This window comes from Dermacentor andersoni, chromosome 5 (genome assembly GCF_023375885.2).
Source record: "Dermacentor andersoni chromosome 5, qqDerAnde1_hic_scaffold, whole genome shotgun sequence".
In the NCBI taxonomy this organism is placed as follows: Eukaryota; Metazoa; Arthropoda; class Arachnida; order Ixodida; family Ixodidae; genus Dermacentor; species Dermacentor andersoni.
The window spans coordinates 192,478,525-192,495,175 of NC_092818.1; the positions used below are offsets into that span (position 1 = coordinate 192,478,525).

General features: G+C 41.5%; 2 protein-coding genes across 4 annotated transcripts in view; one reads left to right on the plus strand and one right to left on the minus strand.

Annotated features, from left to right (window-relative positions):
* Start1 (Steroidogenic acute regulatory protein-like) overlaps window positions 1-8,742 on the plus strand; it is a 46,571-nt gene extending 37,829 nt beyond the window's left edge. For 2 of the 3 annotated variants that reach the window (XM_072288482.1, XM_050179489.3), the window contains 3 exons: window positions 3,492-3,596; window positions 7,086-7,179; window positions 8,533-8,742. In XM_072288482.1, coding sequence (XP_072144583.1) covers window positions 3,492-3,596; window positions 7,086-7,179; window positions 8,533-8,646 — 313 coding nt within the window. In that variant the 3' untranslated portion in view covers window positions 8,647-8,742. Of the gene's footprint in view, window positions 1-3,491; window positions 3,597-6,413; window positions 6,687-7,085; window positions 7,180-8,532 lie in introns of those variants that run through there. The other variant, XM_055071465.2, reaches the window with a different exon arrangement.
* Window positions 8,743-10,118: 1,376 nt separating this feature from the next.
* LOC126531776 (prefoldin subunit 5-like) lies at window positions 10,119-16,532 on the minus strand. The gene is made up of 5 exons (XM_050179498.3): window positions 16,357-16,532; window positions 15,739-15,873; window positions 12,013-12,087; window positions 10,685-10,790; window positions 10,119-10,277 (listed from the first exon to the last, which is right to left on the minus strand). Exons 1-5 carry the CDS (start codon window positions 16,438-16,440, stop codon window positions 10,201-10,203), a joined length of 477 nt encoding a protein of 158 aa, XP_050035455.1. The 5' UTR covers window positions 16,441-16,532; the 3' UTR covers window positions 10,119-10,200.
* Between the last annotated feature and the right edge of the window lie 119 nt (window positions 16,533-16,651).

Below are 16,651 nucleotides of genomic sequence, written 5' to 3' on the forward strand. Positions count from 1 at the left end.
GTCTGGCCATATTGAGCTGACAAGCGCAGAGCATACAATATGCGATAACAATTGTGTCTGCAATGTATTACATCGCTACGCACCGTGGAAAAATCTGCCTTTTCAAACCAAACGCTGCTTTCCCTTCTCCTCGCGGCTGCAGCGCTCCAAGCCAGAGGATGACGTACGTGCTAGTGCGCCTACGTATACGGGTTCGCGCTGTGATGTTGCTCATCGTGGCACGTGACTTCGAGAATTATTCAAGCCAACATCTGTTATTTGCGTAATATGTTGCTAAAATAGGCGAATTAAAGCTTAGAGGCATAATAAAACTTACAAACCGGATATCTGCATATTTTTGGTCTACTTCGCACCGTAGCAAGAGAGATGTAATTCCGGTTCATCTGCTTGTTCCCATGTCGTGCAGTCACGTGCGCAGACACCGAAACTATGTCATTTTCTACCATGTTCCAGGGTGTGATCATGCTCTGTGATCCACTTGCGTCTGCCTCAGTATTCATGTAGCACAGACTTATACCGATAGTCAGTTGTCCTCGTGCATAACACACAAAATCGTGTGCTGCACGAAACGAGACAATCGCAACAGCTCGCACGCAACAGCGTCAACGAAAGTGCGCCACGTCGCAAGAAAGCGAGGAGAAAAAACATGAAGGCACGGCCCGTGACGTATGCGTCACGCGATCCTCGAGCTCTGGTATGGGAGAACGCAGGGAAGGAATTTCGCTTGTGGAGGCTAGACGGGCAAGTAGAGAGAGTGTCTATGTTTATGGTGAAGCTCGCCTCTTGAAATCGAATTCACGAAGCTAAAACACTTCTATCTGTGCTATTATTGAGCAGACAGGAAAATTTTTTGCGGCAGAACGCTCCCTGGAAGACACGTAACAACTTCCCGTGTATAACCAAAATTTGCTATGGGGCGTGGTGAGGGGCCCTATAAAGCTGCAGTAAAAGTGGAATATTTGGGTAAGCACATTCCTGTCATTGTTGCATTTCTAGCATGTATTTCGAAGCAGTGTAGTAGAATGTTGCTAAAGAAATATGCTGTTGGCGCATTTTTTTTTTTTGTCTAGTAAATGTCAAGCAAAGGTGAAGTTATCACTTCAAGCGATTATTTCGGAGTTAGTGCCAGGTTGAAGCGTTGAACAGCAGGTATTAGACAGATTATGAAAATGATGGGCACACTGCATAACTTGTGTTATATACGCAGTCAGTAAAGAGGCAAAGAAAGCAAATTTTTTTTGCATCTTCTTTTGACTTTCCCACTGCTACAGCTGGTGCTGCTGGTTGCTGTCTAGTTGAATAAGTGGGTCATACTGAAAGTAATGTTGTCATCACGCAGTCGTCGTCGTACCATTGTCATTCTTGCTGTCTCACAGCTACAGTCTTGCACGATTGGCCATTACTGGACATAGTGCAATGAAACACTGGATATACAGTCAACATCCAATTTTTCGTATAAACTAGGGGCCGCAAAAATATTTGAAAAATCGGGCTGTCCAAAAATATGAATGCATGCCATTCAGGGCTCAAATTGCCACAGGCACATCCAAGACAGCTATGAAGGCCTGCTGGTACTCTTAATTATGCGCATCGATGCTCGTATTGTGACAGGAGATGGATGCAGGCATGTATAATTGAACACACATGTTGTCCCATAACAGTGGCTCCTCTACATTCTTGGTATGCTTCTCTGCAATGCATTGCTTATGCTTGGCTGCGGCAAGGCTGATTTTTTGGAATATGCAATGCCGGTACTATCCTCTTCACTTTCTGCGATTTGAAGCCGTCGGTGAGAATGACAAAGATGGAGTCGGTGTCATTGCTTACAGTGGCGAATTCTTTCAATGGAAAACACTGAACCGAATAGTAGGAAGCTTGGCAGTGAACGTTGAAGCGGCTAGGCCTAGCGTTGCCGTGGTGGTAACTGCTACTAGCGGATTGTCGTGCAAGAGCGCTAGTTCGATGCTGCGATTATTGCCATTTTGGAGCTGCAGTCATGGCAAAAAGTCTGGAAAGTCAAACAACAAAGGGTTTCAGCATGTAAGAACACTGGCTCAATGCTGCGAGATAATGAAAATGGCGGTGGTGGCTGCTTTGGTTGTTGCTGTTACGGACCTGTGGTCACTCTGTAAATAGTCCATAAAATTGGGCAGCAATGGGTTTCATTGTCTGAAATTTCCGACATCCTTATACATTGGCTCTGTGGGGCACACGGCAAAGCCGTGAAAGTGTCCGAATTAATAAGGCATGTCTTTAAAATCGTTCATAGATTGAAGCGCAAATTGAGGCAACCTGCGGCGGCAGTTGATGCACCCAAGCATGGGCAAGAGCTTCAACATCAACATGCCATTGTGGTCCTTCCACCGTCATGCCATCATCGTCATACCATTGGCATCATTCTATCAACTGCACAATGTTGTCACTTCAGCATCATTATGCCATTGGCTTCGTTCTGTCGTAATGCCATTGCCACCATTGCATCATTGTCATGCCATCATCATCATTTCATTGTCATTTCGTCGTAGTGATTCCCATTGTCTTTATGGCGGCGGTGTCATACAGTTGTCATGCCATTGTAATCGTTATAGCATTGTCATCATATTGTTGTCATTCTGGAGTATTTATCAACAGTCGCGTAGTGCAGCTCAGCTAGCAACAAACGGATGAAAGTGTGTCTGCATTCGTAGTACCTAGGCGCAGTCCCCACATTTTTTCTTGTGCCTGCATTATTGACAAAACGTAAACATGCTATTCCCAGTGAAAATGTGTCCAACTGGTTCATGTGGTCTCTATGCAAATGACCGCTGAGCAGGAACACCATTCTTCACAAACACTAATGAAAGCTTCGCTTAAACCGATTCCCACACAACGAGAGACCCCCAGATTCTTTTTCTTTTTAACCTCTGAAGTTTTACAAGTATGACTAAAAAGATTACAGTATTTTACATGATCAGGGCCAGGATAATGTAACAGTTCTCATTTTCTTTCTTTTTGTGCTGCATAAGTGGTCTAAATGGTGTTCTGCCTGCATTATCACCCAAGTCGTCTGGTTGTAAGTGGTTGGTGATAACAAAGGGACAGAATCAAGCAAATGGAATCACTGTATTGTATTGGCCAAGATATAAATGGCGGATCATGTTCCACTGAAACATGTTTAGGAAATCATATACATGCCTACATCCCATTTTCAACTGAGAAACTGGGTTGGTGGTGCAGTGTTTTGTATTTTGTAATATGCCAGTCAACACTTGGTGTGTTCTGACCAAACAGATAGACACATCTTGACTACTTGTGCCTTGTGAATATCCTGTAATCGGCCACTTCTGGCCACATTCTTCTGCCATGGAAATAAGCAAACTTGAATGAGCCAAAATACTTGTTTGAGTTGACCAACTGCATAGTTAGCTTTGTCATTTATGCAGCAGCATGCCATTATGTACAACTTTGCACTTGTGAGATTGCATTCTGTTCCTTCCTCTGTCGCTTCCTAGAGATTTTGTGAACCTGAGGATGTGGCAGAAGCGTGGAGAGTCCTACTTACTGTGTGCCATCAGTGCCGAGCACGCCAAGCAGCCACCCAAGAAAACTGTCGTGAGGTCAGTGTCTTTTCTTGCCTCTGGTGTAGTAGCACTGCTCGTCATATATTTAGGCTGGGTCCTTTTTAATGCCCCTACATTTAACCTTGAGACATGTTTAACTGACCCAGAGGTTAAAAGCAAATGTTTGGGAAGCGCAGTTGCCAACATGTCGTTGTAAAGCTAGATCTGCCTCTAGCTGATACCCAAGCCACATTGGCAAGCTTAATGCTCTTGTCTAGCAGCTTAAGTTTCTTATTGTCATTTTATCTGAAGTTTATGCTACATGCACATATTTAATAACATTAAATACTGCGATGATGATAGCTGCAGTGACTGCAGTCAGCTTGTTTTCATCCATAAGGTTATAATTTCTTTAACAGGCAAAATTTTAAGCAATGCCACCACTAGAATCATTAATAAGCATATTTTATGTACTCATTTAGTTACTTTGCAAATGTGTTTTCATGTCTAGCCATATCTGCAAGTTTGGGAGCAAAAGCATGCATTCAAAAGCAAAATTCACTAGGATATGAGTGGTCTTAAGTTTTAATCTCATTGATTATGTCTATGTGACACTGCACAAATGGCATTAAAGTTCAAGGTGTCAGAGTTGATGTCATTTCCTCTACCTCTGTGGCACTGGTAACAGCACCACTCTCCTCCTACTTTATTAGTGATAGGGATGGTACTATAGCTATGCCTTCTTATTCTGACCCTCAGTATCATAGGAATTTCAAATAATGGACAAGCCTTATGGTACCAAACTTATTCCAGTGAACTTATGCCTCCTTAATATGGGAACTCACTTTCCAGACAATCTACTGGGCAAAAATGAGCCAAGCAGACGTGTGTTCATGTACTCCATTAGCCTTGTTAATGTGAATGGCATCAGTATGAATGGAACTTTTCTGCACTGCTCAAGCACAGTGCACCCTGTACTTTGAATGTGCAACAACCTTGAAAAATTAAATGAAATCTTTTCTTCGGGTATTTATGCTTTGCTGCAATGAAATGTGCAGCCAACAGGCATTTCCATTTGTCTCTGTAGACAGCACAGACGTCTCCTATGAACTTAATAGTGTATCAAAAATAAAACCCTCTGTATACAAGGCTAAGTAACTTTCTTTTACCTAAACTGCGTTCAGCGCCTAGCAAAGCTAGTGTTCAAGGCAAGGATGACCACCATGACACCATTCAGGCAGCAGGGCTTTGGCGAACACCTCATGCAAAAATACATCAACTCTTTAGCTGTTTTATTTTTTCAGGAAATTTCTTACCCACAATACTTTCGCTTATTGCTGATTGTGAATGTCTTTGTTATGTAATGCAGCTTTTTGAGGCAGAAAGTATTACTTGCCTCATAAATAAATAAAAGTAGGTTGCTGAAGTTTATTGTATACTATAATAGAAAGGCACCAACTACCTGCTAGTAATCAGCGAAAATTATGGAATATATACAGAAATTTATTGTGTGTGTCACATTACCTGTGCATGCTAACAGTGTGTTATTTGACTGAAAGCTTTGGCAGCGTTTGGTACAGCTCAAAGCAAGGTATTATGCACAGTCACTTTCTGAGTGGTTTCGTCGACTATCATTAAAACCAACTCATCCTGTAGAAAACACTAAATATATTAAAACAGTTCAGCTGGCCGCCTTACAGCAAACTGCTTCCAGGGCACAGAAAGAAAGGAAGCGGTGGAGGCTTCGACGCCAAGTTGTTCGTGTCAATTTTAGTCCATAGACATGCACTTGCAATGTTATCCTCTGAGTTTTCCTCTCTATCTTCTTTGTCTGAGGATTTGCTAACCTCAGTTCTAATCAAGTTTGTCTTTGCTTCCTGAAACGATGTACACCTTGGTGTCTGAACCATCTTCGGAAGATTGGAAGAAGACGATGAAAAAATGCCTCTTTTTCCAGAAGATGGGCTAGCGATACAAGCATTGCCTCCGTCAGACACCACCATCTTGAAAATACCATTTACCACTGGAAAAACATGCTCCAGATCTAGAACAACAAAATTACGAAGCACGTACTGCCATCTGTCAACTGAAACATCAATTAAGCTGGGGATGAGCATCTAAAACGCAGGGCTCGTCCAAAACGGTTAACGGATTAGCTAGTGTTATTTCTAAGGTGTTATTTTTTTTAACTGAATAACTGAGATAGAATTTATTGACAGGAAAGACAGAAAGATCGACCTGAGCTAGTGCATTCTAGTCTGCTACTCTGCACTGGGGAAGAGGGAAGGGGAGTGAAAGTACTAGGATGGGTGGTGAAAAGAGAAGTGGCGAGTGCTTATGTATATGAGACAGTTGCCCTGCTAGAGCCACTCGTCTAGCTTGGCGTCCTGCAGAAACTTCGACAGGGCTTTAGTTGCCCACATTTTTTTAACTAATGGAAGCATTGAAAGTGCCCACATTTATTGAGACATTAATGTACTATGTGTACATTGTGTAGATAGTGTGGCATTCAGCTCGTTTCTTCTTTTTTTATTGCCAATAAAGCACTTTTGGGTTGCAGCCTTTGGCTGCTTCAAGCATGGATGCTGTTTGTTGCATGTAAACTGTTCCACATGTGTAGTTGCTTATAAGCTCTACAATTGCTCTCATGACTGCCATTGAGCATAGTGGTTTTTCGTGAGAACTCATAGCTGCGATGATCTATTTCACACAGCTTAACTGTTACAGGCTTAGTGAAGTTTTTTCCCTCTGAGTGCCCACTGTTTGTCAGTTTTGAAACAACCAAATTTACTTGAATGGTTTGAACTGCTGAGGTATCTGCATTGCATGAAAAATAGTGGCAGCAAAATCCAACATCTTACCTTGTCCTTGCAGCGCATAACAGAGTGCACTCATGCAATGTAGCCACCTGCACAAGTTTGGACAGAAGGATTCTATCTACCTCTGCTCATGAACAGTGAAGCAGCATTGTAAGGAAATGAAGGCTCATTGGTGACAGAACCCCTAAGCATAATGGCTAAAACCTACTTCGATGTGCAGACTTTGGCACCTGCAACTGCTTCTGTAGAAAGCTATGGCCCCATGTGTGAGTGGTTGTGACTGCATTGTGTTTTTGATATTAAAGTGACGGTAGTTGAGAGTTCTAAACGACACTTGCTCTTGCCATCTATCTATTCTGTCATGCTGTGGAGTGCATTATTGTGCAGTGATTAATGTATTGCTTAGCTAATAAATGGTATGGGCACCATATGCAACATTTGACAGCAGGTAATAGCTCGAGACAGCATTTTCTTCAATTGTCTATCCATTATTCAGGAGCAGACATCGTGTCATTATCACAGTTAGGGGAGTTTTCACAGGGTTACAGGAGTTTAGCATAACATTGGGGGCTTTGTGGGTGGTCGGAGCTGCAGTAAAATAGTTGAGAGCTAGAAGAATTGCTGAAGCCTGCAGATCTTTTATAAGTGTAAAAACATGTCTGGAACCATTCTGTTGGTTTGAGCGGTTTTTGTAGCATAAGCACAAGCATTCTTCTACTGCTTGCAGAGGTGAACAGGGACCTCTGTTGTACATGCTGGCTCCATCAGATACGGAAGTGAATCGAAGCAAATTCCAGTGGCTGCTCAACGTCAATCTCAAGGTGACTACATTACAATATGCATTTACTGCTTACAGGCAACCACTGAATTTTAGTTAAATTAATATTTTCACTCTGGCATTAGTCCCTGGTGGGTCACAGCAGTTCAACCCCTTGCGTGACTATGATTATGTATTTCTGTCCTGCAGCATGTAATATCGATGCACGTAAAACCTCTGCTGCTTCCCTTTGCAAGCACAGTGGTGCCATCTCTTAGGAACACAGGAAGGATTCAAAGGTACACAATTCATCAGTGGCATGTTGCAATGCACCTGAGGAATATGATGCACAACTTGCCTGTGGGTCATGTCCCTCGGGAATTAAGGCCTGAAGAATTACTGCTGCTGTGAAAGTACCGAGTATGCTGCATTTAAATATGAAAGTTCTGGTAACTGGTGGGAGCGGAATTTTGGTTAATGTCATCAAATATGTAAAAAAATTGGATTAAAATTGTAGCCTTTATATTTTAAGATGTGAAGTTGCTACAACTCCAATACAGAGTAGCGAAAGCAAATACCACTTTAAGTCTATACGCTGTAATACTATACTATATCATACTAATAATAATACTATACTATATGTAATACTATATGCTATATAAGTCTATACGCTGGTTGATGGTCTTAAATTACACAAAATGAGTGTGGCCAGTCAGGAGTTTACATCCATTCCTTAAATCTATGCAAATGTTTTAACTTAAATTCACAAGATACATGCGACTTTATGCTATATCAGATGCTATTTACGTAATTGTAATCTATTGGAGCTAAGGAGATGTAAACACGCTATGTCAATTTCTTGAAAATTTCTGATGTTCAGTGAATATTATAAAATAATTGAGGAACTAAATCAGTATTCTACTTCCATTGGTCACTAGCATTTGATGTTCTTACATTTCTGCGTTTCTGTCCTGCCATGTTTGTTTTGTCAGATAGGAATGCTAGGAGCACACCAGGAGAGCATTTGCCATTACCCATGCCACTTTTTCATTTCTGCACAACCAAAAATAAACTCTTGTGTTGTTCTATAATATCCGAGACGAAAACCCTTGACTGAAGGGCTAAACTGCATGCATTGTGTATTTCACGTCTGTGCGAAATTGGAGCACAAAGGAGCCATTTGTGTTTAGATGGAAAAGCCACATATACTCAGCTTTTTTACGTATGCAACATTTAGCTTATGGTCAACTCTGTGCTGAACTTTTTACATAAACCCAACCTATGCAAAAATTAATCTTCGCAAATTCTTCTGCTCCATAAAGTTTCATGCTCACCCGTTAGACATGCAGATTGCCTAGTTGTGACTATGTCAGTACTCATTTCCTTTCCGCGTATTATGACACATTTTTCTTTGTAGGGCTGGCTCCCGCAGTACATGATAGACAAAGCAATGGCCAAGAGCATGTTCGAGTATGCCGATGCACTCAAAGCCCATCTCAACAGCCTTGGAATATCTCCCGAGAACATCTAAAGCAGTCATCACACCCCATGAACAGCGTTAATTTTCTTTACAAGATCACATATCCCGAAGTGATTAAACTTTTATATTATCTTGAAGAAGCCTGAACTGTATTGTGGGTGCAGTGTACCGTTAATTTTGCAATGCACTAAGAGTAGTACTTGTGATAGCAACTTTTTTCTGCAGGTCTTTTCACTGCCCAAGAATAGAAAACTTGTCGAGCTGGGTAATGTTTATGATGTAGCAATGCAAATGGACGATACTTGTGTTCTTTTTCTTTTTTTTTTCCTTCCTGTTATTTGCACTCTTACAGCATGGACTCTTCACTGCTGCCCATCTATATCCTTGTGAGGGTTCTATCTAATGATGTCGCATTTGTAGCAGGACAAACATTTGGAGGTCTTGCAGATCAACTCTCTCTTCTTTATCATAAGTCTATTTAAGTCTTCTGCAGGATGAAGATCTGTCCCTCCAGTGATAGGTGCCCATTGTTAGCCCTAGATCATTCTATGTCTCCAGGTTTCCTAGTCCTCTCCAGTACTGCCATCGACAATGTTTCCCTTTCCTTGGCACAGATTCACTTATATACTTCTAATGTTTACAATAGCAAATGTGTTTGTTTGAGCTTCTTTTTTCTTCTGAAATGAAGGTGCTGCTTGAGGCTGCCTGTACTTTGCTTTCATATATTTGACAACTCTCCTTTTGGTTACTTTTGTTCCTACAGTGCAACAAACTTTTGTTTAGCATAGTGCATCAAGCAAAAGTATTTGTGGCATGATTCCTAATAGGTCAAGCCACTTTTAACGAACATCACGGTCATGCAGGATGCATTCAGTAAAGCCAACAAAATGACAAAAACATTTCATGTTTTACAAAGTAACTGTAAACTTGCTTTGCTTCTTAAAAAACCAACAATCACAATTTCCATATCATTCCAAGCAGACAAGTGATCATCACCGAAAGCTTTCGTGCAGATGAGCTGTTTCAGCAACGTGATATGCTTACAGGTGGTGGTATCGGTTCCACAGTCTCGCTTTCATCAGATTAATTAGACAAAGCCTTGCACATCACAATGACCGCAACATGAGCTTTATCCATGAAGTCACCCAAACCGATGTCGGCAGCACTCAACTGCTCTACAACGATGCACAGGCAGAAATTGGCAGGTGTGTTGTCATTGCTCCCAAACTCCCCAGTATCAGCCTCGCTTGCCCCACACAAAGATCCAGCCTTGCAAAAAGTTTATGATGCAATGCTTTGTAACTTCCATCAAAGGATACGCTAAACATTGGGTATGCAAGGAGATTGGTGCCTTCTCGGGAGATTGAATGGCACATCTGTATTTGGTCTAAAGGAGCTTGCAGCTGCGACACCGTTTTCGGGCTCAGTAGCTTGGGGAAAGAATTGCTGCCTTGCAGTTTTTAAGCTCATTCTTACGAGTGGGAGAGCACCACCATAGCTGTCGGTGTACACAAAGTTCAGAGTAAATTTTCTTAGGTTTTTATTTTGATCTGTAGAAGAATGTGTATATCGGCATAAATATAACATGTCTTGTGACAGCATGTCTCAACTTTTGGGTGCAGCTGCAGCAGCTTGAGCAGCAAAGGTTGCCTGGATCTTCTTGTCCATGGTTTCAACAATGGCTGTAAAATACAGAGGACAGAGTGATAGTGACAAAATCGTCTTTCTTATTTTTGTATTGCCCAGCATTCTGCAATGAACAAGCTCATACTTGAAACACCTTACGCAGCTAAACTGCATCACACAACCTGCAGAGTTGTACTGAAGCAGTTTTTCAACAATGTATAACATTATGAAGTTTACTGTAAAAAATGAGAGCAGCAAAGAAAGCTTCACGCTTTGGGCACAGATTTGAAAGTGGTGGTACCACAGTATGTATTGTCGCTAGGCTTGAGCACACACAGCATTCAATTAATTTGCACTTAATGCTGAACTTTACCTATCCACAATTAGGCGAGCTTCTTGTTTTTCACTGGTAAAGGCTACACTACAGTACACTAGTCGCAATACATGCTGTATTTCCACATACCTTCTCGAAGTGCTACCTTCTCTTGAGCAACTTTTTGTATCTTCTCCATTTGGTCTGTGATATACTTCACTCGTCGTTTAAAATAGTCCTTCGATGCACTGACATCCTGAAAAAAAGCAGTTGCATCAGATGACTCAGCGAAATTTTATAACAAAGCAAACACGAGGGACCAAAAGTTTCAAAATGGATGTACAGTGAATAGGAACTATATAATGGATAAGTGAATCCAAACTGCAATATTAGCTTGGCCAATGAGCACTGTCGTACCAGCAGGGTTCTACTCATTACTGGGAAGCTGAGAAACACTAAAAGAACAACGATGGTCAAGAAGTACAATGCACTCCATGTCTGTCCTTTAAGCATTACTCAGTTTCTCAGTATGTAGGACAAACTAGCCCAAATTACTGCCTTTGTGATGTTCTGCTCAATACACTATGCAGTATATGTGCAGGATTACAAGGTATACAAGAAATATCAAAACTGTAACAAACGTTGGTTAGCTGTTGGCAATTAAAAAAGAAACTTTTTTTACATATGTACAATTGATAAATTGTTTAGGCTAGGGTCTTCAATTATGACAGGCTTGTTAATATACTCCTTCACTGTTTCTTACAAGTTATGTTGTAGTGGACCTACCACTACTTCTGTAGGTATTGGTCCAAAAGTAGGTATGTGTAAACGTTGCAGCTTTAATAAAACATACTGTTAAACCTTCTGAACAACAAATGCTGCAGCAGCAAGTCAACACAACATAAGAATCTTGCAAGTTTCATTGTGCCAGCATTACAGCAGACTGTTGGTAGCTTAGTATGTACTCGGAGTACTAATCATTGGCGACTATGGTGTAGAGCACAATATTTTTTTTTTTTTCTTGAAAGATGAGCAACTGGGAACAAAAGGTCATGGATGTAAGCACATAGTCAAGAAAATACCACTGAGTCTGTCACTGGATAAACTACTAAACTGCAATAAGGGTCTCGCTTGTCCATACATTGAGTCACTATCTTTTGCACAATTGTGCATCACAACACAAATAAACCCCCAGAACTGATCCATAACAACCCTACCAAACTTTTATTTAACTGTGGCTAACCTCTGCACCTAGGCATAATGATGAAGTGGCAAGGAATGCAAAGGATTACAGGAGTAGTGGTTCAAGCAGAACCAGTGTGTAGTGAGGTTGATTTTGCTGCAAGTCTCGCAGAAAAAGGGTGATAATGTCTGGGAGAGACACTGATGTTGAAACTGCTCTACACAACTTAAATTGTTATGTTGAGTAGTTTGCAGCAGCACTTTACAGAGCCAGATATATAGCATTCAGAACTTGCCTTTTCCACATAGTAGCCAGTTCCAATGTCCACAGTGACTTTGTTGACATCCACGAGCCTACCAGGAACATACATCTGCACAATTGAAAGTCAAGGAAAGCTGTGCCTTGGCACAGGATGTATTGATATTGTGTACCTGCCAATGCCCCTAAATTTTTCGTGAAATTTACAAATTAGTGCTCATCCTACGAAATGACAAATGTTTCATCAAGTTTAAAAAAAAAAAAAAAAATTCTATTAGTGAAAAAGTTTTACTCATTGGTCCCTGACCATACCCTAGGGAATCTTCCAATGGTTAAAGGACACCGGAGGAGTCCCTGTTTTGAGCAAAAATATTCAGACATTATCCTGGAGCAGGCAAAACCGGCAAGAGCAAAGTCGTTGGAAAAAGTCGCTGTGATCTAACTGTTGCTTGTCACTCTGCTGTTCCAAGTTTGCTGCAGACTGTATGCTGTGTCTGAAGGTAAGTTATTAATAATGTGTGTGTATCTATCCCACGAAAGGTGCGGGCAAACTTAAAGAAAAAAGCATACTATGACCTGCAACCCCTCTTCAGTGCTGTGTCTGTGAAATTTTTTACAATTTTTTAAGTTGGCAGGTACGGCATTGTTCCACAGTTTGCCATTTTACAAAACGGGGTCATTTGTGAGAGAACTACACCGCAGAAAAGTCGTAGGTAGCATGAATAGGCTTCCAGTTAAGTATCTAAGCAGTAATGGTTATTACTTCCGTGTAGGTGTGTCCTAGTGTCATCTTTGGCCACCTCACGGTTGCGGCCAGTTACTTGCAGTTGTGAGATTACTTATTATGCAAGCACCCGCTTAGCTGTTTTACAACATAAAGTTTCATGACTATTTTTGCTTCATTCAATTATGGCGCAGTAGGTTATAATATGTGACAGTCTTTCCATCTAGGATGCATTAACAGGACACATCTTTGGCTTTTTTACAAATTCTCCTTTGCATTTCCTGTCTCTAAGATGAATAAATAACAGTTACAAAATTATCAAATGTTTGTGGTCCGCTTCCTTTGCTGAACATCCTGCACATTTTGCAAATAGTCTTTTATAGAGTATTCTACTTCTGCAATAAGTTTTCACTTCCCTTTTCAAGTTCATGATAACATTGTGCTGATATCTCTTGCAATTAAATTATTTTCTACCCTAATGATGCGTGTTGGAGCACCTGTAACATACTGTACACTGAAGACCTTGGGGCAATAAAAGGTGTAGATTGTGAATATCCACAGTTTTGGAGCACCTCAATTGTAAACAGCAGTTCCAGTGTTCAGCTAACCAAAACCTGTAGTCACATGGGCAGTGCCTTCGGAACTTTCCTGGACAACACTAATGTAGAGTTTGGCACTTTTTCTAGTTCTTCAATTATTTCTCTTTCCCAGAAGGTATGCGGTGTTTCCACACAGCAGTCTTTTATAGTGCTTCTCTTCTATGGCATTAAAACAAAATATAAATTGGGGGAAAAATTGTACATGCTTGCAAAACATATTTAAGCCCAATTATTTACAATGCCATAGTCGTATAACACCATGTATACTGAATCCTATACTAATCATTATACTAATCCACAAAAAGGGAGACGTTAAAGAATTGAAAAATTATAGGACCATTAGCTTACTTCCAGTATTGTATACAATATTTACCAAGATGAGGAAACTATAGAACATCTACTGGGCCACTGCCCATCTTTTCAAAACGAAAGACATGACCTCTGCACAGCTCTCAATCAGCTAGATAGAACACCGTTCACCTTGAAGAAGATCTTGGGACCATGGCCTCATATCGCAGCTACAAAAGGCCACAAAAGCTCTGCTGCGATATTTGAAGGCTACTGGATTGAGTCAGCATCTGTGATCCGGACTGAGTGACCGAACGATATACCCAGTAGACTTTCTCTTCTTCTTTTAATCTTTCCGTCCCCTTTTCCCTTTCCCCAGTGTAGGGTAGCCAACCGGGCTCAGTCCTGGTTAACCTCCCTACCTTTCCTTTATCATTTGATCTCTCTCTCTACCAAGATAATCTCCAATAGAATAAGGGAAACACTGGACTTCAGTCAACCAAGGGAACAGGCTGGCTTCAGGAAGGGATACTCTAGAATGGATCACAGCCATGTCATCAATCAGGTTATCGAGAAATCCGCCGAGTACAATAAGCCTCTCTATATGGCTTTCATAGATTACGAAAAGGCATTTGATTTAGTAGAGATACCAGCAGTCATAGAGGCATTACATAATCAAGGAGTACAGAACGCTTACATAAATACCTTGGAAATGTCTACAGAGGTTCTACAGCTGCCTTAATTCTACATAAGGAAAGCAGGAAAATACCTATAAGGATAGGGGGGTCAGAAAGGGAGACAATCTTTCCAATGCTATTTACTGCGTGTTTAGAAGAAGTAATCAAGCTATTAAACTGGGAAGGCTTAGGAGTAAAGATCGATGGCAAATATCTCGGCAACCTTCGGTTTGCCGGTGACATTCTATTCAGCAACAATGCAGAGGAGTTACAACAAATGATTGACGACCTTAACAGAGAGAGTGTAAGGGTGGGGTTGAAGATTAATATGCAAAAGACAAAGATAATGATAAATAGCCAGGCAGAGGAACAAGAGTTCAAGATCACAAGTCGGCCTCTAGAGTCTGTAAAGGAGTATGTTTACCTAGGTCAATTAATCACAGAGAACCCTGATCATGAGAAGGAAATTCACAGAAGAATAAAAATGGGTTGGATCGTATACAGCAGACATTGCCAGCTTCTGACTGGAAGCTTACCATTACCATTGAAAAGGAAGGTGTACAATCAGTACATTTTACCAGTGCTGAGATATGGGGCAGAGACTTGGGGACTGACAAGGAAGCTTGAGAACAAGTTAAGGACTGTGCAAAGAGCGATGGAAGGAAGATTGCTAGGCATAACGTTAAGAGACAGAAAGAGAGCGGTTCGGATGAGAGAGCAAATGGGTATAGGCAATATCCTAATTAACATCAAGAGGAAAAAATGGAGCTGGGCAGGTCATGTAATGCGCCGGTTAGATAACCGTTGGACCATTAGGGTTACAGAATGGGTACCAAGCGAACGAAAATGCAATCGAGGACGACAAAAGACTAGGTGGAGCGATGAAATTGGGAAATTTGCGGGCGCTAGTTGGAATCGGTTGGCGCAGGACGCGGTAATTGGAGATCGCAGGGAGAGGCCTTCGTCCTGCAGTGGACATAAAACAGGCTGATGATGATGATACTGTATCTTGGGGGGGGGGAACAAAATACTAATTGATATGCAGATCTGCCTACATAGATGGCAGCAAACTTTGATTTTGGATCTGAAAAATAATGAATGCATTGCTGCTCCATACACAAATAAAATGACACATGCAGGTGTATATACAAGAAATAAAACATTCTGTAGATGATGATGCCGACACAGTGGTCAAGCAATAACCTTTACCATAATTCCTACAAATTGCAGTCTGTTGCATTGCACATAGTTACTGTAATACCAACAAGACAGAAGTCTACAGGAAGATGGAGGCTTGAAGTGATGAGCAGTAGTTGCTGATCGGCGTTGCTGCTCAGACGAAGAAAAAGTCCCTTTGTCAGAACGGTGGCTTCAGGGACATTCTCTGTTCAACTACTGCTACTATCATTGTAGGTATTCCTTCAACGCGTCTGCTATTAGCTGTACCACACGCGTTCACGTGACGTCAAGGATACCGAGCTTGTCAAAGGCACGAGGATGTCTTTTCCTTCGCAAGAAGGTTTCAGCATATCCAGGCAAACTTCGGATTCCTGGAACTTTGTCTGTGCAGATTTGAGCTGCTGCAGCGAGGTACTGAAGAAATCGAGTTCCTGTGGGCAGTAAGTACACACATTTGCACAGACGAACAGTGTTTAGCAAGGCAGAACAGAAGAAAAGTGTGCTATTTGCCCACACTAAAGCTTTTCGAGTTACTGGAGGCGAAAAGAGAACGGCATCACCAAAGCACACGCCCATTCGTCTATTCACGATACCCGGCACTGCTAAATATGTGCTGCGCGTGGAAAGGTAGGTGAGCACTGTTCAGTGAAGGCTGAACTAACTGTTTACTTGATTAGCGTGACTTGCAGCACAAAAATCGGACATAAATGTAACAGTTGGGAGACGTCTGTTTTTTGCGCCGTTAATGTCACTCAAAGCGAACACTTTTCGTGCAGACCCAACATTCGTTAACAGGGGCGATTCCCTATAGTTTAAGGCGTAATCTCTATTTACAATGTTCTCAATGAAACCACCACACCTCTTCAGTTACTTTGCCTGCACAGTGTACTGCTACGACTTAATTGCCGTATCACCTGTTCAATATGCTGCTTCAGCTGTGCAAGGGCCCCGATGTCAAGCATGGAGATAGAAAGCACGTTCTGTTTGTCGCCAGCCATTCTTTAAGCGCGGGCAGTTGCCGTATCAAAGACGAACACAGCACGCTGCCTACTTCCAACCACCGAGCTTCTTGCTATGAATGTGACAGTTCGTGGCTTGTGTTGGCTTCGAGTAACGCCATCCAACCTTCTAACTTCTTTTGAATCAAAACTACCTGAAACGAGAACAAAACTTAGTGTTTTAATTTAGATTTTTACATAAATTATTGCG